General features: G+C 42.4%; 1 protein-coding gene across 1 annotated transcript; it reads left to right on the forward strand.

The window, feature by feature from the left end:
- Nucleotides 1-908: 908 nt before the first annotated feature.
- Nucleotides 909-6,814, forward strand: LOC135556737 (transmembrane protein 178B-like). Its single transcript, XM_064990149.1, has 4 exons — nucleotides 909-1,628; nucleotides 2,496-2,609; nucleotides 3,265-3,402; nucleotides 5,602-6,814. The coding sequence occupies exons 1-4, from the start codon at nucleotides 1,232-1,234 to the stop codon at nucleotides 5,862-5,864; spliced, it is 912 nt and encodes a 303-aa protein (XP_064846221.1). The 5' UTR covers nucleotides 909-1,231; the 3' UTR covers nucleotides 5,865-6,814.
- Nucleotides 6,815-21,348: the final 14,534 nt, after the last annotated feature.

The raw sequence follows: 21,348 nt of genomic DNA on the forward strand, positions 1-21,348 counted from the left end.
AACATGGCTACCTGAAACAAACATGGCTACCTGAAAGGTAGAGAGAAACAAACATGGCTACCTGAAGGATGGAAGGGTAGAGAAACCTGAAAAACATGGCTACCTGAAAGGTAGAGAGAAACAAACATGGCTACCTGAAGGGTAGAGAGAAACAAACATGGCTACCTGAAGGGTGGAGAGAAACAAACATGAAAGGGTGGAGAGAAACAAACATGGCTACCTGAACATGGCTACCTGAAGGCTGGTGAGGGCTAGAGAAACAAACATGGCTACCTGAAGGGTAGAGAGAAACAAACATGGCTACCTGAAGGGTAGAGAGAAACAAACATGGCTACCTGAAGGGTGGAGAGAAACAAACATGGCTACCTGAAGGGTGGAGAGAAACAAACATGGCTACCTGAAGGGTAGAGAGAAACAAACATGGCTACCTGAAGGGTGGAGAGAAACAAACATGGCTACCTGAAGGGTAGAGAGAAACAAACATGGCTACCTGAAGAGAGAGAAACAAACATGGCTACCTGAAGGGTAGAGAGAAACAAACATGAAGGGTAGAGAGAAACAAACATGGCTACCTGAAGGGTAGAGAGAAACAAACATGGCTACCTGAAAGGTAGAGAGAAACAAACATGGCTACCTGAAGGGTAGAGAGAAACAAACATGGCTACCTGAAGGGTGGCAATGTGTTGAGTTGTTTGGGTATCAGTCCTAACACTATTCTGTTAAATGTACTGTAAACTCTATCTCGTACTTTATTTATTTGACTATATGAACAGTGAACATACAATTATATTGTGTTGGCCCATGCATTATCAAATGTTTGCTCTGTCTCCATCTGCTGGCATCGACAAGTGGACTCGCTAATAAATCCCTCGAGCAATATTGGACAGACCCACAGCAAGAGAGAAATGAACCAACATACAGGCCCGTCCTGATATAAATCACCGAATGCTTTAAAAAATATTTCTTTTTTATATAACGTAATGTTTACTGGTATTTAGTCGTGCTGGGACAATTAACGATAGTATTTGTGATCTGTTGTCAATAATGGCCTAGGATTATATCGTTATACGGTCATCACAGTATTATAATCTTGATGCTGCGGTAGAGAGCGACGACATCCCCCCTCACGAACCATTGATTGCTGTCCAGGGGAAGGAATTACCGAGGCGGCTGGAACCCTCCGGGCGTAGAACAGGAGGCGTCTCTTCTAAACCGCGCGCCGTGGAACATCATGTCTGCTATGAGGACATTGACGGTGGCGGGACTGTTTTTGTCTTTTTGCGCCCTGGGGCTCATAGCAGTCGCAATATGTACTGACAATTGGTACGAGACGGATGCGAGGAGGCACAAGGAACGTTGTAAGAATTATTCCAACAAAAGAAACGACCCTGGATTCATCTATATCTCCAACCAGAATCTCCCACTACGTATGTTACCGAAGGAGAATAACGTGGAGAGGAAGGGGTCGAGTGGGGGACTCCTCCTGCGGGCTAAGCGGCACTTTTTGCCCCCTGCCCCGGCCATGGAGTCCCTCTGCAGTCGGCAGTACAACTCTACCATCTCCGGGCTGTGGAGGAAATGCCATCGAGAGGGATTCGACCTGGAGACAGAGGATCTTATCTTTAAAGGTGTCATCATTTGATCACGTCACACACAATATATTGCTTATATATAATGTCAGTGGCATTGTAGTCTGTTTACAAAGCGTATTCATGCTCATTGATGTGGTGAATAGAGCGAATCACCATCGGAATTTGAGCTCTGCATGAGGTGCTATCCGAGGTGCTGATCTAGCGGTTAGCGGTCCGCACACATTCAAGGCCTACGCAGCAACAACAACAGCACGACATTTCATAAAACAGTGACTTTAATTTATTTTTAACTAGGCAAGTCAGTTTAGTACAAATTATTATTTACAATGACGGCCTACCGGGGAACAGTGTTGTAACTGCCTTGTTCAGAACGGCAGATTTTTACCTTGTCAGCTCGGGGATTCGAACCAGCAACCAATCTCTCGGTTACTGGACCAACGTTCTAACCACTAGGCTACCTGCCGTCCCCAAACACACCAATGTGACACAAATGTTGACGTTTGATTTATTTGTGTCAACTCAACATTGTGTCAGTGTGTTCATGGGGTCATATTGTACTAGAATAGGCCCCACTTGTCTGTTTGGTATTTATGGATTAAAACCTATAGGCTACGGAGCTGAAACTAAGACCATAGGCCAATGTAAAAACACTGCATATTAACACTGACACTGTATGTGAATATATGTGGTGAAACTATGATTCATGCTGCTAGTCATTAAAAAAAACATCAGGTAGGCTGCATATGCAAAAATATGTGTCATTTCAATATGGCCTCTCTATTTTTTATTTAACCTTTATTTAAAACAGGGAGTCATATTGAGATTTTAAAAAAAAATCTATTTTCCAAGAGAGCCCTGTACACATGGAAACTACGTGTTGTTGTTTTTGTTCCTTCTCTGCAGGTTTGGTTCAACGCTGCACACCAATAAAATACTACTACTCTTCATTAGCCCTCCCCAGACATCTGAGCATCAATATAACCAAGACTATTGGTCAGGATGAGTGGCATGCACTCCGTAAGTTACCATCATATTCAATCTAGGTCTGGGGAATTAGAAAGCGCCTACAAAATGGCGCCTGGTTGGTTGGAAACACAGTGGGGTTAAAGGGTGGCTGGAAAACCCCCAGAACACATCTGGGACACACTTCATTTACAGAGTGTGTTGATAGCCCGGATAGCCATACTATCTGTTTATAAGCAACTGCTTACTAAGGTTAGGGTTGGGTTTAGAACAAGGGTAAGGGTTAGTAGATAGCCATACTATCTGTTTATAAGCAACTGCTTACTAAGGTTGGGTTTAGAATATGGGTAAGGATAAGCAACTGCTAACTAAGGTTAGGGTTGGGTTTAGAATATGGGTAAGGGTTAGAGTTAGTAGATAGTTATTTGAAATTGTACTGCTATTCTGTAGAGCATCTACAGATGGACTATCCAAATAATGTGTTATCCCCCATCCATTAGAATTGAAATATCAATGTGGGCCCTCCCACAATTGTCAAAGATTATTGACATCAATTACTCCCAAGAGACATTGAGCGCCCTCAACAGGCAATGTGTAATTCCAACCCTCCAGTCTTAACTAAATTGCCACCACAAGCAAAATAAATGATTTTAATACTGTGTCGACGTCTTGATTCCTTCATCCCAAATTCCTCTCTCCCCTTGTGTAGACCTGCAGAGAATGACAGCCAGCTTCATCGGCATGGCGGTGTCCATCATCCTGTTTGGCTGGGTGATCGGAGCTCTGGGCTGCTGTCAGCAGCATGACCTGATGCAGTACGTCGCCGGACTCCTGTTCCTCATGGGAGGTAAGTTCTGAGAGAACAGGCGCACACTATGGACTGCTCTTCCTCATAGGAGGTGAATGACAAATGATGTTTACAGAATACATAGCAATACCATAAAGTACCACTGGGGGGGGGGGGTACAGTGTTTGTTATGGAGAGTGAGGCATTGTCCTACTGGGCAGACATATTCTGAATCTACCTCTGTTCTAGCCCCTATACTCACATCAGGTAGGTGCAGTTAAATGTGTTGTTTTACAGAGTAAGCCATAGTAGTACTGCACCCCTGGAGCAAATTAGGGTTAAGTGCCTTGCTCAAGGGCACATCAACAGACTTTTCACGTTGTCTGCTCAGGTATTTGAACTAGCAACATTTTGGTTTCTTGCCCAACGCTCTAAATGCTAGGATAGGCTAGGCTACCTGCTGTGCCCTCTGATTGGCTTGGTGGGAATGTCACCATAGTGCTTCCACCTATCAAATCCTCTCAGATCTGCAAGAGTGGTTAGGGAGTAGGGACTAGGGTTCGATTTGGAATTCAGAAGTCACTCTAATATCAAATCAAATGTATTTATATAGCCCTTCTTACATCAGCTGATATCTCAAAGTGCTGTACAGAAACCCAGCCTAAAACCCCAAACAGCAAGCAATGCAGGTGTAGAAGCACGATGGCTAGGAAAAACTCCCTGGAAAGGCCAAAACCTAGGAAGAAACCTAGAGAGGAACCAGGCTATGAGGGGTGGCCAGTCCTCTTCTGGCTGTGCCGGGTGGAGATTATAACAGAACATGGCCAAGATGTTCAAATGTTCATAAATGACCAGCATGGTCAAATAATAATAATCACAGTAGTTGTCGAGGGTGCAACAAGTCAGCACCTCAAGAGTAAATGTTAGTTGGCTTTTCATAGCCGATCATGAAGAATATCTCTACCACTCCTGCTGTCTCTAGAGAGTTGAAAACAGCAGGTCTGGGACAGGTAGCACGTCCGGTGAACAGGTCAGGGTTCCATAGCCGCAGGCAGAACAGTTGAAACTGGAGCAGCAGCACGGCCAGGTGGCCTGGAGACGGAAAGGAGTCATCATGTCAGGTAGTCCTGAGGCATGGTCCTAGGGCTCAGGTCCTCCGAGAGAGAGAAAGAAAGAGAGAATTAGAGAGAGCATACTTAAATTCACACAGGACACCGGATAAGACAGGAGAAGTACTCCAGATATAACAAACTGACCCTAGCCCCCCGACACATAAACTACTGCAGCATAAATACTGGAGGCTGAGACAGGAGGGGTCTGGAGACACTGTGGCCCCATCCGATGATACCCCCAGACAGGGCCAAACAGGAAGGATATAACCCCACCCACTTTGCCAAAGCACAGCCCCCACACCACTAGAGGGATATCTTCAACCACCAACTTACCATCCTGAGACAAGGCCGAGTATAGCCCTCAAAGATCTCCGCCACGGCACAACCCAAGGGGGGGGCGCCAACCCAGAAGATCACGTCAGTGACTCAACCCACTCAAGTGACGTACCCCTCCTAGGGACGGCATGAAAGAGCACCAGTAAGTCAGTGACTCAGCCCCTGTAATATGGTTAGAGGCAGAGAATCCCAGTGGAAAGAGGGGAACCGGCCAGGCAGAGACAGCAAGGGCGGTTCGTTGCTCCAGAGCCTTTCCGTTCACCTCCACACTCCTGGGCCAGACTACACTCAATCATATGACCCACTGAAGAGATGAGTCTTCAGTAAAGACTTAAAGGTTGAGACCGAGTCTGCGTCTCTCACATGGGTAGGCAGACCATTCCATAAAAATGGAGCTCTATAGGAGAAAACCCTGCCTCCAGCTGTTTGCTTAGAATTCTAGGGACAATTAGGAGGCCTGCGTCTTGTGACCGTAGCATAAGTGTAGGTATGTATGGCAGGACCAAATCGGAAAGATAGATAGGAGCAAGCCCATGTAATGCTTTGCAGGTTAGCAGTAAAAACCTTGAAACGGTCTTGTAATACCATCGATAAATGCATGAAACAGTCTTGTATATACTCTCTCCCTCTCTCTGTCTCTCTTCCTCCCTATCTGTCTCTCTGTCTCTTTCTCTCTCTTCCTCTCTCTCTGTCTCTCTCCCTCTCTCTGTCTCTCTCCCTCTCTCTCTCCCTCTCTCTCACCCTCTCTCTCTCTATCCCTCTCTCTGTCTCTCTTCCTCACTCTCACCCTCTTCTCTCTCTGTCCCATCAGGAACGTGCTGTATCATCTCTCTGTGTACATGTGTATCAGGGATCAACTTCCAACTGTCCCGTTATCCTCGGTACATGTATGGGATCCCAGAGGACATCAGTCACGGATACGGTTGGTCCATGTTCTGCGCATGGGGGGGCCTAGGTCTCACCCTATTGGCCGGTTTCCTGTGCACCCTGGCTCCTTCCCTATACCCCCCAGTCCCTCACACTATGGTAGAGAGGCCGCAACGCAAGCCCCGACATGAGAACGGCTGTGTGTGACACCATAGAAATCAAGTACTATTTGAGTTGAATACAGGAGTTTGTGTGTGACATTCAGTGTCTGACAGAATTTCCAGTGACAGGTCTCATCCCTCCTAAGTCTTGTTTCTTCTATGAAAAAGAGATGCTTTTCTGTTCTGACTGGACAGGAGACGTTACCCAGGGACTAAGAACTAAGATCTGTCAGTGATGTGTGTCTGACTGCACAAAGAAAGAAACAGACAGAAAGACATTGGCTCTGGTTCTCCAGCTGGAGGGGTCGGATGGTGACTGTTTACTGTGGAGTAATTCAGTTCTTCTTTTCTTCGGGTCCTCCTCTTCCTCCTTAAACCCAAAATGTCAACAGTTACAGAATGATCTTTTTTGTCCAAATAATGAATTGTTCGGTGTTATTGCTTGCTATTAAAAGAGGAGAGAAGTTACTCTCCTAAAATATCTTCCTGTACCTTTGACCTTTTGATGCCGGTTCTAAAAAAAATAAAAAAAATAAAAAGAACACAGAAGAACAATAATAGCCAAACTTTAAGGGATGAATTCTAACTTCTACTTAAGTCTCTCTTTCACTGACTCTCCCATTGACGTCAACGCATGGCCAAGTGAAAATTCGATATGAGTCCCAAGTTAGGATATTCCCCAAGCTAAGTTGTAATACATTAAAATAAAAAGGATGTGTATTCTCACATTTTCAAAGGGCAATCGTGTAGTAGTTTTACTGTTTGTACCCATTGAAAACAAAATAATGTGTAAATATCGGTTTAGAAAATGTATGTATGTATGTATGTATGTATGTATGTATGCAGGTTTGCTTTTGTGTGTATTAAAAAAACAACATGAGCATTAAGATACAAGATTGTATTTGATGGGAAATGTTTTGATGTTCTTGAAGTTTACTGATCACGATTAGTACCATCAAGATATTTTTGAAAAATAAAATGATGATACAAACCGTTGCTCTTGTGGTTGGTTATACAATAAAAGATAGCCGGTCCATTCAGACTCTGACCCTCTGTGAGAGGAGGCAGTGATAAAACACTGCATCTCAGCCATGGCAGATCATCTCATGCATCGACCCTGGTAGATCTGGGCTCCCAGACCCTGTGGCGCATCTCAGCGCTAGTCTGAAAAAACACTGCATCTCAGTGCTAGAGGCGTCACTACAGACCCTGGTTCGATCCCGGGCTGTATCACAGCTGTCTAAAACACTGCATCTCAGTGCTAGGGGCGTCACTACAGACCCTGGTTCAGCTGTCTGAAACACTGCATCTCAGTGCTAGAGGCGTCACTACAGACCCTGGTTCAGCTGTCTAAAGGCACTGCATCTCAGTGCTAGAGGCATCACTACAGACCCTGGTTCAGCTGTCTGAAACACTGCATCTCAGTGCTAGAGGCGTCACTACAGACCCTGGTTCAGCTGTCTAAAGGCACTGCATCTCAGTGCTAGAAGCGTCACTACAGACCCTGGTTCAGCTGTCTGAAACACTGCATCTCACTGCTAGAGGCGTCACTACAGACCCTGGTTCAGAGGTCTAAAACACTTCATCTCACTGCTAGAGGCGTCACTACAGACCCTGGTTCAGAGGTCTAAAACACTGCATCTCAGTGCTAGAGGCGTCACTACAGACCCTGGTTCAGCGGTCTAAAACACTGCATTACAGTGCTAGAGGCGTCACTACAGACCCAGATCCTATTTGTCTTGAGCCTGCCTGCCATCCTGTACCTTCGCCCCACCTATCTGAATTACTGACCACTCCCTGACCTGAGCCTGCCTGCCATCCTGTACCTTCGCCCCACCTATCTGAATTACTGACCACTCCCTGACCTGAGCCTGCCTGCCATCCTGTACCTTCGCCCCACCTATCTGAATTACTGACCACTCCCTGACCTGAGCCTGCCTGCCATCCTGTACCTTCGCCCCACCCCTATCTGAATTACTGACCACTCCCTGACCTGAGCCTGCCTGCCATCCTGTACCTTCGCCCCACCTATCTGGATTACTGACCTCTGCCTGCCATCCTGTACCTTCACCCCACCTATCTGGATTACTGACCTCTGCCTGCCATCCTGTACCTTCGCCCCACCTATCTGAATTACTGACCACTCCCTGACCTGAGCCTGCCTGCCATCCTGTACCTTCGCCCCACCTATCTGGATTACTGACCTCTGCCTGCCATCCTGTACCTTCGCCCCACTGACCTCTGCCTGCCATCCTGTACCTTATGGAAGGGTTCATGACCCAGAGACGTCATCACCCGGAGTAGAGGCGTCAATGTGTTATGCCTTAAAGGGCCAATCTCTGATTGCTATAAAAAATAGTTACACACACTATATATAAAGGCTCCCAGTAATTTATTGGGTAAACCAACATTTCAGCATCACTGTGTCTTCTTCAGGGTGGTGTCATGAATTCTTGAACCAGGTTATGTAGACAAACAGTGCAATTATTGCAACCAATGACAATAGAGAGGGGTGCGTCATATCTGGGTTGTATTACTGATAAGGAAGTGAAACTGCCAAAAAAGGCAATAGTTTACAGCATGTTGAATTTCTGAGGCTATTGTTTTCCATCCTCATATTGCCCCATATTGGATACATGACCTATTGCCAAACATTGCCCCACCTATCTGGATTACTGACCTCTGCATCCTGTACCTTAAACTCAACATACATTATTTTTTTCATTTAATGTACAGTATTTCATAGTTTCCATTTCACTTAATCTTTATAACACATAATCATTTGGTTCAAACATAATGCATAACAAGCATCATCAAGGAAGGGAACATCTTGGGAGCTCACTGATAAGCTGTGGAAATAATATGTTAATTTGGAAGACCAAGCTGTGGAAATAATATGTTAATTTGGAAGACCAAGCTGTGGAAATAAGATGTTAATTTGGAAGACCAAGTTGGAAATAATATGTTAATTTGGAAGACCAAGCTCCCAAATAATATGTTAATTTGGAAGACCAAGCTTTGGAAATAATATGTTAATTTAGAAGACTAAGCTGTGGAAAGGATATGTTAATTTATGTGGAAATAATATGTTAATTTGGAAGACCAAGTTGTGGAAATAATGTTCATTTAGAAGACCAAGCTTGGAAATAATGTTAATTTAGAAGACCAAGCTGTGGAAATAATATGTTAATTTAGAAGACCAAGCTGTGGAAATAATATGTTAATTTAGAAGACCAAGCTGTGGAAATAATATGTTCATTTGGAAGACCAAGCTGTTGAAATAATATGTTAATTTAGAAGACCAAGCTAAATAATATGTTAATTTAGAAGACCAAGCTGTGGAAATAATATGTTAATTTGGAAGACCAAGCTGTGGAAATAATATGTTAATTTGGACAAGCTGTGGAAATAATATGTTATTTAAAGACTCAAGCTGTGGAAATTATTTTTTAATTTAATTTAGACCAAGCTGTGGAAATAATATGTTAATTTAGAAGACCAAGCTGTGGAAATAATATGTTAATTTGGAAGACCAAGCTGTGGAAATAATGCATAACAAGCATCATCAAGCTGTGGAAATAATATGTTAATTTAGAAGACCAAGCTGTGGAAATAATATGTTAATTTAGAAGACCAAGCTGTGGAAATAATATGTTAATTTAGAAGACCAAGCTGTGGAAATAATATGTTAATTTGGAAGACCAAGCTGTGGAAATAATATGTTAATTTAGAAGACTAAGCTGTGGAAATAATATGTTAATTTAGAAGACTAAGCTGTGGAAATAATATGTTAATTTGGAAGACCAAGCTGTGGAAATAATATGTTAATTTAGAAGACCAAGCTGTGGAAATAATATGTTAATTTAGAAGACCAAGCTGTGGAAATAATATGTTAATTTGGAAGACTAAGCTGTGGAAATAATGTTCATTTAGAAGACCAAGCTGTGGAAATAATATGTTAATTTAGAAATGTATAAAAAGAGCATGAGATCAAATAATTATCAGACCACTAGGGGTCATGTTTTTAGATGATTTGTGTTGTCTAGTATGATACACTGAATGCAAAAACATATGAACACCTTAATTTGAGAAGACACAAGCTGCCCTGTGAACAGCCTAATACATGGACTCTACAAGGTTAGAAGGGATGCTGAATGTGGACTCTACAAGGTGTTTGAAATAAGGGATGCTGGCCCATGTTCTAAAGGTTTTGAAGACTACAGGGATGCTGACCCAACTCTAATATGTTAATTGCTGACCCATGTGGACTCTACAAGGTGTTTGAAATAATGCTGGCCCATGTTAATTTTGAAAGACCAAGGGATGCTGACCCATGTGGAAATAATATGTGCTAATTTCTAAATGTATAAAACAGGGATGCTGGCCCATGTGATCAAAGTGTTGAATTATCAGGGACCACCCATGTGGACTCAGGTGTTTTTAGATGATGCTGTGTTGTCTACAAGGTGTTTGATACAGGGATGCTGACCCATGCTCTACAAAACAAAGCGTTAGGGATGCTGACCCATGTGGACTCTAAAGGTGTTGAAAGTTGCACAGGGATGCTGGCCCATGTTGACTCTACAAGGTGTGAACATGCTGGCCCATGTGGACTCTACATTCGTTGCTGGACCATGTGACTCTACAAGGTGTCGAAAGCGTTCCACAGGGATGCTGGCCCATGTGGACTCTACAAGGTGTTTGAAAGCGTTCCACAGGGATGCTGGCCCATGTGGACTCTACAAGGTGTCGAAAGCGTTCCACAGGGATGCTGGCCCATGTGGACTCTACAAGGTGTTTGAAAGCGTTCCACAGGGATGCTGGCCCATGTTGACTCTACAAGGTGTCGAAAGCGTTCCACAGAGATGCTGGCCCATGTTGACTCTACAAGGTGTCGACACAGGGATGCTGGCCCATGTTGACTCTACAAGGTGTTGAAAGCGTTCCACAGGGATGCTGGCCCATGTGGACTCTACAAGGTGTCGAAAGCTTTCCACAGGGATGCTGGCCCATGTGGACTCTACAAGGTGTTGAAAGCTTCCAAGGGATGCTGGCCCTCCAATGTTTCACAGTTGTGCCAAGTTGGCTGGATGTCCTTTGAGTGGTGGACCATTATTGATACACACAGGAAACTACTGAGCATGAAAAACTCAGCAACGTTGCACTTCTTGAAATGCTCAAACTGGTGTGCCTGGCACCTACTACCATCCCACGTTCAAAGGCACTTGAATATTTTGTCTTGCCCATTCACCCTCAATGGCACACAATCCATGTCTCAAGGCAAATAAATATTTCTTTAACTTGTCTCCTCCCCTTCATCTCCACTGATTGAAGTGGATTGAACAGGTGACATCAAAAAGGGACCATAGCTTACACCTGGATTCACCTGGTCAGTCTGTTATGGAATGTTCCTAATGTTTTGTCCACTCATTGTATCTCGTTGGTCTGCAGTGCAGTACAGCCACCTTGGGAGAGACATTAATCGACAGGATGAGATCAGAGATGGCAGGATCATTGGCTGCTGTCTGATAACAGGGAAAGTGGTCTAAACCTCTGAGTTATGACACACTGTGGTTCCAGTACTCCCTAACCCCGTTTACACCTGGTTCTATGTCCACATTCTGATTGTGCCCACCTTTATAGACAGGTGTAGATGATGAAAAGACGCATTGTGATCCGATTTCAATCAGATCTTATAAGTGTAAACGGACAGGATCAGGAGGAAGGACACGGTGTGTTAGTGGCAGGTATAAACAGGGCATTTGTGTCATCACATTCCCTGTCTAGTTATAGTCCAAAACATGGGCGGCAGGGTTAGTGGTTAGAGCGGTGGACTAGTAACCGGAAGGCTGCAAGTTCAAATCCCCGAGCTGACAAGGTACAAATCTGTCGTTCTGCCCCTGAACAGGTAGTTAACCCACTGTTCCTAGGCCGTCATTGAAAATAAGAATTTGTTCTTAACTGACTTGCCTGGTTCAATAAATAGTCCAACACATACTGGTGAATTCAACTAGAACTGCCATTTAATATGGCCCAATGCATGTGGTACTTTACAATCACACAAAGGCCAACCATTGATTATATGTACAGCTTCAGTGAGAAACACAACGTTAATAATGAACTCATCATTGAATGACCTGGGAAGGAAAGTCTGCCGTGGAATATGGTGTGCCATGTATTTACTGCAGTGGGTCTACCTTATGGTCAGTATATCCAGCCCCGTCTCATAGACTAGAACTAAACGCACAGATGGTTATTTAATGCAAAAATGAATATAGGGTGGATGGGTAGGCAGATAATGCCAGCAATCTAGCAAACCAAAAGTTGAGAGTTCAAACCTCATCACAGACAACATTTGAACAACTTGCTACTTTGCAACTACATAGCATGCTAGCTAACATTAACCCGTTTAGCTAACCGTTCTCATAACCCTAGCCTTGTTAGCTAACCATTCTCATAACCCTAACCCTGTTAGAAAACCCTTCTCATAACCCTAACCCTCTTAGCTAACCCTTCTCAAAACCCTAACCCTGTTAGCTAAGCTTAAAACCCTAACCCTGTTAGAAAACCCTTCTCATAACCCTAACCCTCTTAGCTAACCCTTCTCAAAAACCCTGTTAGCTAACCCTAACCCTGTTAGCTAAGCCTTCTCAAAACCCTAACCCTGTTAGCTAAGCCTTCTCAAAACCCTAACCCTGTTAGCCCCTTCTCATAACCCTAGTTTAGCTAACCCTTCTCATAAGCCTAACCCTGTTAGCTAACCCTTCTCATAACCCTAACCCTGTTAGAAAACCCTTCTAACCCTTCTCAAAACCCTAACCCTGTTACTAACCTTCTCAAAACCCTAACCCTGTTAGCTAACCCTTCTCAAAACCCTAACCCTGTTAGCTAACCCTTCTCAAAACCCTAACCCTGTTAGCTAACCCTTCTCATAAGCCTAACCCTGTTAGCTAACCCTTCTCAAAACCCTAACCCTGTTAGCTAACCCTTCTCATAACCCTAACCCTGTTAGCTAACCCTTCTCAAAACCCTAACCCTGTTAGCTAACCCTTCTCAAAACCCTGTTAGCTAACCCTTCTCATAACCCTAACCCTGTTAGCTAACCCTTCTCATAAGCCTAACCCTTTAGCTAACCCTTCTCATAACCCTAACCCTGTTAGAAAACCCTTCTCATAACCCTAACCCTGTTAGCTAACCCTTCTCATAACCCTAACCCTGTTAGCTAACCTTCTCATAACCCTAACCCTGTTAGAAAACCCTTCTCATAACCCTAACCCTCTTAGCTAACCCTTCTCAAAACCCCCTGTTAGCTAACCCTTCTCATAACCCTAGCCCTGTTAGCTAACCCTTCTCATAAGCCCTGTTAGCTAACCCTTCTCATAACCCTAACCCTGTTAGCAAACCCTTCTCATAACCCTAACCCTGTTAGCAAACCCTTCTCATAACCCTAACCCTGTTAGCTAACCCTTCCATAACTCAACCTTAACCCTGTTAGCAAACCCTTCCACTAACCTTAACCCTGTTAGCAAACCCTTCCACTAACCGTAATCCTTTAGCTAACCCTTCTCATAACCCTAACCCTGTTAGCTAACCCTTCTCACCCTAACCCTGTTAGCTAACCCTTGACTAACCTTAACCCTTTCCCTAACCTTATTAAAACAAAGATGATTAATGACTACATGATAAGAGCAGTAACTCCCGTCTTCTACTCACCACCAGTCTAGTTCACTCTATTAAAACAAAGATGATTAGTGACTACATGATAAGAGCAGTAACCCCGTCTCCTACTCACCACCAGTCTAGTTCACTCTATTAAAACAAAGATGATTAGTGACTACATGATAAGAGCAGTAACTCCCGTCTTCTACTCACCACCAGTCTAGTTCACTCTATTAAAACAAAGATGATTAGTGACTACATGATAAGAGCAGTAACTCCCATCTTCTACTCACCACCAGTCTAGTTCACTCTATTAAAACAAAGATGATTAGTGACTACATGATAAGAGCAGTAACTCCCATCTTCTACTCACCACCAGTCTAGTTCACTCAAAGATGATTAAACTACATGATAAGAGCAGTAACTCCCGTCTTCTATTCTAGTTCACTCTATTAAAACAAAGATGATTAGTGACTACATGATAAGAGCAGTAACTCCAAAGATGATTAGTGACTACATGTCTTCTACTCACCACCAGTCTAGTTCACTCTATTAAAACAAAGATGATTAGTGACTACATGATAAGAGCAGTAACTCCCGTCTTCTACTCACCACCAGTCTAGTTCACCAGTCTAATTAAACAAAGATGACACAAAGATGATTAGTGACTACATGATAAGAGCAGTCTATTAAAAAACAAAGATGATTAGTGACTACATGATAAGAGCAGTAACTCCCGTCTTCTACTCACCACCAGTCTAGTTCACTCTATTAAAACAAAGATGATTAATGACTACATGATAAGAGCAGTAACTCCCGTCTTCTACTCACCAAAACAAAGATGATTAGTGACTAGATAAGAGCTAACTCCCGTTCACTCACCACCAGTATTAAAAACAAAGATGATTAATGACTACATGATAAGAGCAGTAACTCCCGTCTTCTACTCACCACCAGTCTAGTTCACTCTCTAGTTAAAAAACAAAGATGATTAATGACTACATGATAAGAGCAGTAACTCCCTTCTCTTCTACTCACCACCAGTCTAGTTCACTCTATTAAAACAAAGATGATTAATGACTACATGATAAGAGCAGTAACTCCCGTCTTCTACTCACCACCAGTCTAGTTCACTCTATTAAAACAAAGATGATTAATGACTACATGATAAGAGCAGTAACTCCCTCTTCTACTCACCACCAGTCTCTCTGTAAAACTCACCACCAGTCTAGTTCACTCTGTAAAACAAAAGAAGAATGTTCTACTAAAGAAGAGCGCCACAGAGCCAATCTTTTCATTTGCTTCGTAGACTTTGTATTCCAGGCACCTCGAGTGCAAAATGAGGTGTGTGAATATGAAGTAACACATAACAACATCCTGAGAAGCAGTTGATTTAAAAGAGCCATAATTTATTACAGAAAAAGGGTGATACTCTAAATCTGATTATGTTACATCACATGATCATTTTCTTTGTACATATTCTGGTATGCTTTTCCATAGGGATGAAGTGATAACAGTGTGCAGCATTGACATACCTCATGTTAGAAAAACGGATGACATCGTATAGATAGTAAATCTATGGTCTACTGTGCTTCTGTAGCAATATAATCTTAGACCGTCCCCTCGCCCATATCCGGGCGCGAACCAGGGACCCTCTGCACACATCAACAACTGACACCCACGAAGCATCGTTACCCATCACTCCACAAAAGCCGCGATTGAAACGCTATTTAGCGCGCACCGCTAACTCATCAAACACATTTAGGGGCCGTTTCAGGGTTTAAGACTAAAACAGATTAAGACTAATCCTAATCCATAGTTTTATGGAGATTCTCCATTGATCTTGGTATTCAGTCCAGGCCTAGTCTTAATGATCTGTGTCCCGGAAACCGTCCCCTGAAGGTGCAAAAAATATTGTTTTGTGTGCTTTCCATGTGACCCACCAGATTATTTGATCTTTTTATTTATATATTTTTATTCATAATCTTTTAACCAGGTGAGTTCTAAAATAATATCAACAAAAACAATATTTCCACCCAGATTCCAATTGACAGTTTTAGGGCTTTGTTTAATCCGCATCGTGGAAATTCATCTCAAATTCAGCTTTACAGCGACACCTCCAAAACATCGGCTATGCGGGTGTTGGCTATCGCCCGTTAACTCTTGGTCTGATTGGATCTAGGCCTTAAGCTTCAACCAAGGAAGGTTTCGTTGCGTCCGTTCCAGAAACACTAATAGGCATTATGATGACATATGAAAACACAATGCAAAAAAATGCTCTTCTTCACAAAATGTCTCGGGAAGAAATATCAGCCTTGTACATCAATCAGGGTATTATACAATCAATCAACAATCCATTATATTGACTGACAAACATCATGTACGATCAATCATGATGAAATAAGAAACAATTTTTTTTGTTGGACAGAATAGTGACATGTTTTTCCAAGACCCTAATCATTGACTTATAGACTTGTAAGCTCTATTTAATGCTTACTCTACACTAAAAAACACTAATAATAAATATCTCCTTTGGACACTGTTCAAGATGGATGCTGTAGTCATGTTTACGACATGCATAGATTTCAAATGACCAACCACCTCGAAGGGAAGGTGATTTCAGTCCAATCACATCAAAGGGAAAATGTTTGACCATTCCTCAGCCAATCAGTGCCAAAACAGAACAATCCTCAAAATAATGATCAAATGTGTAAATGTATGATGTACTTACAGTCTTCAGCAAGTAATGACAAAGTGAAAACATGTTTTCTAGACATTTTCACAAATGTATTGAAAATGAAATACAGAAATATCTAATTTACATATGTATTCACACCCCCCGAGTCAATACATGTTAGAATCACCTTTGGCAGAGATTACAGCTGTGAGTCTTTCTGGGTAAGTCTCTAAGAGATTTGCACAGCTGGATAGTACAATTTTTGCACATTATTCTTTTTTTTAAATTGCTTCAATTATTCGAGCTCTTTCAAGTTGGTTGTTAATCATTGCTATACAGCCATTTTCAAGTGTTGCCATAGATATTAAGGCAGATTTAAGTCAAAATTATAACTTGGCCACTCAGGAACATTCAATGTTGTCTTGGTAAGCAACTTCAGTGTATATTTGGCTTTGTGTTTTAGGTTATTGTCCTGCTGAAAAGTGCATTTGTCTCCACTGTCTGTTGGAAAGCAGACTGAACCATGTTTTCCTCTATGATTTTTGCCTCTGCTTAGCTTTATTCTGCCTCTTTTTATCCTAAAACACTCTCTAGACCTTAATGATCACAAGCATACCCATAACATGATGCAGCCATCACCCTGCTTGAAAATATGAAGAGTGATACTCAGTGATGTGTTGGATTTGCCTCAAACGTAACGCTTTGTATTCAGGACATAAATTTCATTTATTTGCCACATTTTTCCCAGTTTTAATTTAGTGCCTTATTGCAAACAGGATCAGTGGAGGTTGCTGAGAGGAGAACGGCTCATTATAATGGCTGGAACGAAACAAATGGAATGGCATCAAACCATGTGTTTGATGTATTCGATACCATTCCACCAATTCCGCTCCAGCCGTTACCACGAGACTGTCCTCCTCAATTAAGGTGCCACCAACCTCGGGAAACAGGATGTGTTGTCATATTTTTGATTCTGTACAAGGCTTCCTTCTTTTCACTCGGTCATTTAGGTCAGTATTGTGGAGTTAACTACAATGTTGTTGATCCATCTTCAGTTTTCTCTTATCCACATCCTTTAATAAACTCTGTAACTGTTTACAGGCAGCATTGGCCTCATGGTGAAATCGCTGAGCTGGTTTCCTTCCTCTCCAGGTAACTGAAGGACGCCTGGATATTTGTAGTGACTGGGTGTATTGATACACCATCCAAAGTGTCATTAATAACTTCACCATCCTCAAAGGGATATTCAATGTCTGCTTTTATAGTTTTACCCATCTACCAATAGGAGCCCTTCTTTTGCGAGGAATTGGAAAACCTCCCTGGTCTTTGTGGTTGAATTGATGTTTGAAATTCTCTGCTGGACTGAGGGAAATTAGAGATAATTGTATGTATATTGGGGTACAGAGATGAGGTAGTCATTCATAAATCATGTTAAACACGGTTAAATGCCCACAGACTGAGTCCATGCAACTTATGTGACTTGTTCAGCACATTGTTACTCCTGAACTTATTTAGGTTTGCCATTACAAAGGGGTTGAATACTGATTGACATCAAGACGTTTCAGCTTTTCATTTTGAATTAATTTGTTTTAAATAAATAATCTAAAAACAGAATTCCACTTGGAATATTATGGGGTATTGAGTGTAGATCAGTGACACAACGGCGACATTGGATCCATGTTTAATTCATGCTGTAACACAACAGAATGTGGGGAAAAGTCAATTGCTTTCAGAATGCTTTCAGAAGGCACTGTATTAATTAATATTGAGCAAATAATGTTTTTAACTGATATGTTGGACAGTTTATTCTGACAATAGCAACAGTGATATGTATAAAAAAAAAAAAAAAAGTATTCTTGACTATACGTGGATGTACTGACTGATTGTGGTTCATTTCAGATGATTATAATAATATCAACTCTAATTCTCTATATGTGTTCATTTGATACAATAAATTAACAGCTTCTTTACTTTAATTTACTTTCATTTATAAGCAACTGACTTATAAATGTTGGTGCATCATAGTCATGCAAATGCAGGAGTGCAAAAATATATATTTTTTAAATAGCAGATGAAGGTCTATTGATAGCAGCTAAGAAAATATGATACTTCGTTAAATCACCTGCCAAACATTCAGAGGACAGCTGAGGAAAAGTGGATTTTTTTTTCTCTTTAACATTCATAGATATATGATTTCTAGATTTCGGGGAAAAAGCCCATTAGAACAAGGGAGAATGAACAGGAATACTGTTCTTGTAATTATATTACATTGCCTCGATTGCAGGGTACAGAGGGCTGAAGGGTACGTCATGCTGGTCGATTGCAGGGTACAGAGAGGTGAACGTCATGCTGGTCGATTGCAGGGTTGAACGTGCTGGTCGATGCTGGTACAGAGAGGTGAACGTCATGCTGGTCGATTGCAGGGTACAGAGAGGTGAACGTCATGCTGGTCGATTGCAGGGTACAGAGAGGTGAACGTCATGCTGTCGATTGCAGGGTACAGAGAGGTGAACGTCATGCTGGTCGATTGCAGGGTACAGAGAGGTGAACGTCATGCTGGTCGATTGCAGGGTACAGAGAGGTGAACGTCATGCTGGTCGATTGCAGGGTACAGAGAGGTGAACGTCATGCTGGTCGAGGGTACAGAGAGGTGAACGTTGCAGGGTCGACAGAGAGGTGAGAGGTGAACGTCATGCTGGTCGATTGCAGGGTACAGAGAGGTGAACGTCATGCTGGTCGATTGCAGGGTACAGAGAGGTGAACGTCATGCTGGTCGATTGCAGGGTACAGAGAGGTGAACGTCATGCTGGTCGTTGCAGGGTACAGAGAGGTGAACGTCATGCTGGTCGATTGCAGGGTACAGAGAGGTGAACGTCATGCTGGTCGATTGCAGGGTACAGAGAGGTGAACGTCATGCTGGTCGAGGGTACAGAGAGGTGAACGTCATGCTGGTAGGGTACAGAGAGGTGAACGTCATGCTGCAGGGTACAGAGGGTGAACGTGCTGGTCGGTTGCAGGGTACAGAGAGGTGAACGGTGAGGGTACAGAGAGGTGAACGTCATGCTGGTCGATTGCAGGGTACAGAGAGGTGAACGTCATGCTGGTCGATTGCAGGGTACAGAGAGGTGAACGTCATGCTGGTCGGTTGCAGGGTTGAACGTCATGCTGGTAGGGTACAGAGAGGTGAACGTCATGCTGGTCGATTGCAGGGTACAGAGAGGTGAACGTCATGCTGGTCGATTGCAGGGTACAGAGAGGTGAACGTCATGCTGGTCGGTTGCATTCAGAATCGCTAAAAAAAATATTATACACAATCATAGATAATAATAATAATAATACATTTGAAAAGAATATACATTGCAAAGTAAACTGGAAAAAAATAACACATTTATAGAAAGTAAACAGTATATACAATACATAGAAAAGTACATTGGAAAAGTTCAGCTTTTGTTCATAATGAAATAGGGCTAGGTCATCTCTAGACAGAGGTTGTTTATAATGAAATAGGGCTAGGTCATCTCTAGACAGAGGTTGTTTATAATGAAACAGGGCTAGGTCACCTCTAGACAGAGGTTGTTTATAATGAAATAGGGCTAGGTCATCTCTAGACAGAGGTTGTTTATAATGAAACAGGGCTAGGTCATCTCTAGACAGAGGTTGTTTATAATGAAATAGGGCTAGGTCATCTCTAGACAGAGGTTGTTTATAATGAAACAGGGCTAGGTCATCTCTAGACAGAGGTTGTTTATAATGAAATAGGGCTAGGTCATCTCTAGACAGAGGTTGTTTATAATGAAATAGGGCTAGGTCATCTCTAGACAGAGGTTGTTTATAATGAAACAGGGCTAGGTCACCTCTAGACAGAGGTTGTTTATAATGAAACAGGGCTAGGTCATCTCTAGACAGAGGTTGTTTATAATGAAACAGGGCTAGGTCATCTCTAGACAGAGGTATAATGAAACCTAATCTCTAGTATAATGAAAAGGGCTCATCTCTATTTTAAATGAAACAGGGCATCATTTTTGTATATGAAACTAGGTCATCCTAGACAGAGGTCCAAAATGAAGGGCTAGATCTCTAGACAGAGTGTGATTGAAACAGGGCTATTTAAACAAGTTGGAAACGGAATGTGATCTTGTGGTCCTGTATGACTCCGGTTGATAATGAAACGGGCTAGGTCACTAGGTTCTGTTTATAATGAAACAGGATTGTAGACAGGTTCAGGGCTTCCCTCTAAACAGAGGTATATTATCTTAGCCTATAATGAAACAGGGCTTCACCTCAGACAGATGGTTTTTAATGAAACAGGGCTAGGTCATGCTCCTGCAATGCTTGTCCTATAATGAAACAGGGGTCAAAGACAGAGGTGCAGCTAGGTCATAGACAGAGGTTTCAATGAAATATTTCAGAATATAAATGAAACCAAGACAGGCGGCATCACAAGGTCAGTCTAGGACACGTTTATAATGAAACAGGGCTAGATTTCCAGTTAATGTTCAGGGCGGGAATGTTCTTAGAACTTCCTATAATGTTTGCTCGACAGAGGTATAATAAACTAATTCCTCTAATTTATGTTGTTGTTTTTGAAACAAGACAATATGTAATGATCTGACTGTATTTAATATTTGAGCAATTTTTATAATGAAACAGGGCTGAAAACCAAATGATATTTGGAGCGCTGTTTAAATGTATTTTGGCATGAAAGTATGAAATATGAAGTAACAGTGCCTGGATGAGGTTCCTTTCTAATAAACAAGGTCATCCAAGCCACTGGTATAATGAAATCGGGCTAATCTCTAGACAGAGTTTCCCTATTCCCTATGGGCATCCTGTTCTATAATGAAATAGTGCACCTAGACAGAGGTATTCCCTATCATCCCAGAGGTGTTCTAATGAAACAGTAGTCACCCTATTCCCTATGGGCCCTGTTCTTTAAATGAAACAGTGCACCCTATAATGAAACAGGGCTGGGCCCTGACAGTCTAAATGTAGTGCACCCTATTCCCTAGGTCATCTCTAGACCCTGGTCTAAAGAGGTATAATGAAACAGGGCTGCACCCAGAGGTTATTCCCTATGAGGTTGTTTATAATGAAACCTGTTCTAAAGAGGTTGTTTATAATGAAACAGGGCTAGGTCATTCCCAGAGGTATGGCCCTGTTCTAAAGGTAGTGCACCCTATTCCCTATGGGCCCT

This window comes from Oncorhynchus masou, chromosome 15 (assembly GCF_036934945.1).
Source record: "Oncorhynchus masou masou isolate Uvic2021 chromosome 15, UVic_Omas_1.1, whole genome shotgun sequence".
Classification (NCBI taxonomy): domain Eukaryota; kingdom Metazoa; phylum Chordata; class Actinopteri; order Salmoniformes; family Salmonidae; genus Oncorhynchus; species Oncorhynchus masou.

Bases quoted from the DNA above. Each gene is read 5' to 3' on its own strand.
- LOC135556737 (XM_064990149.1), top strand. From the start codon at position 1,232: ATGTCTGCTATGAGGACATTGACGGTGGCGGGACTGTTTTTGTCTTTT. The intron at 2,610-3,264 runs GTAAGTTACCAT...CCCCTTGTGTAG, and splicing joins GGATGAGTGGCATGCACTCC to ACCTGCAGAGAATGACAGCC. The intron at 3,403-5,601 runs GTAAGTTCTGAG...CTGTCCCATCAG, and splicing joins ACTCCTGTTCCTCATGGGAG to GAACGTGCTGTATCATCTCT.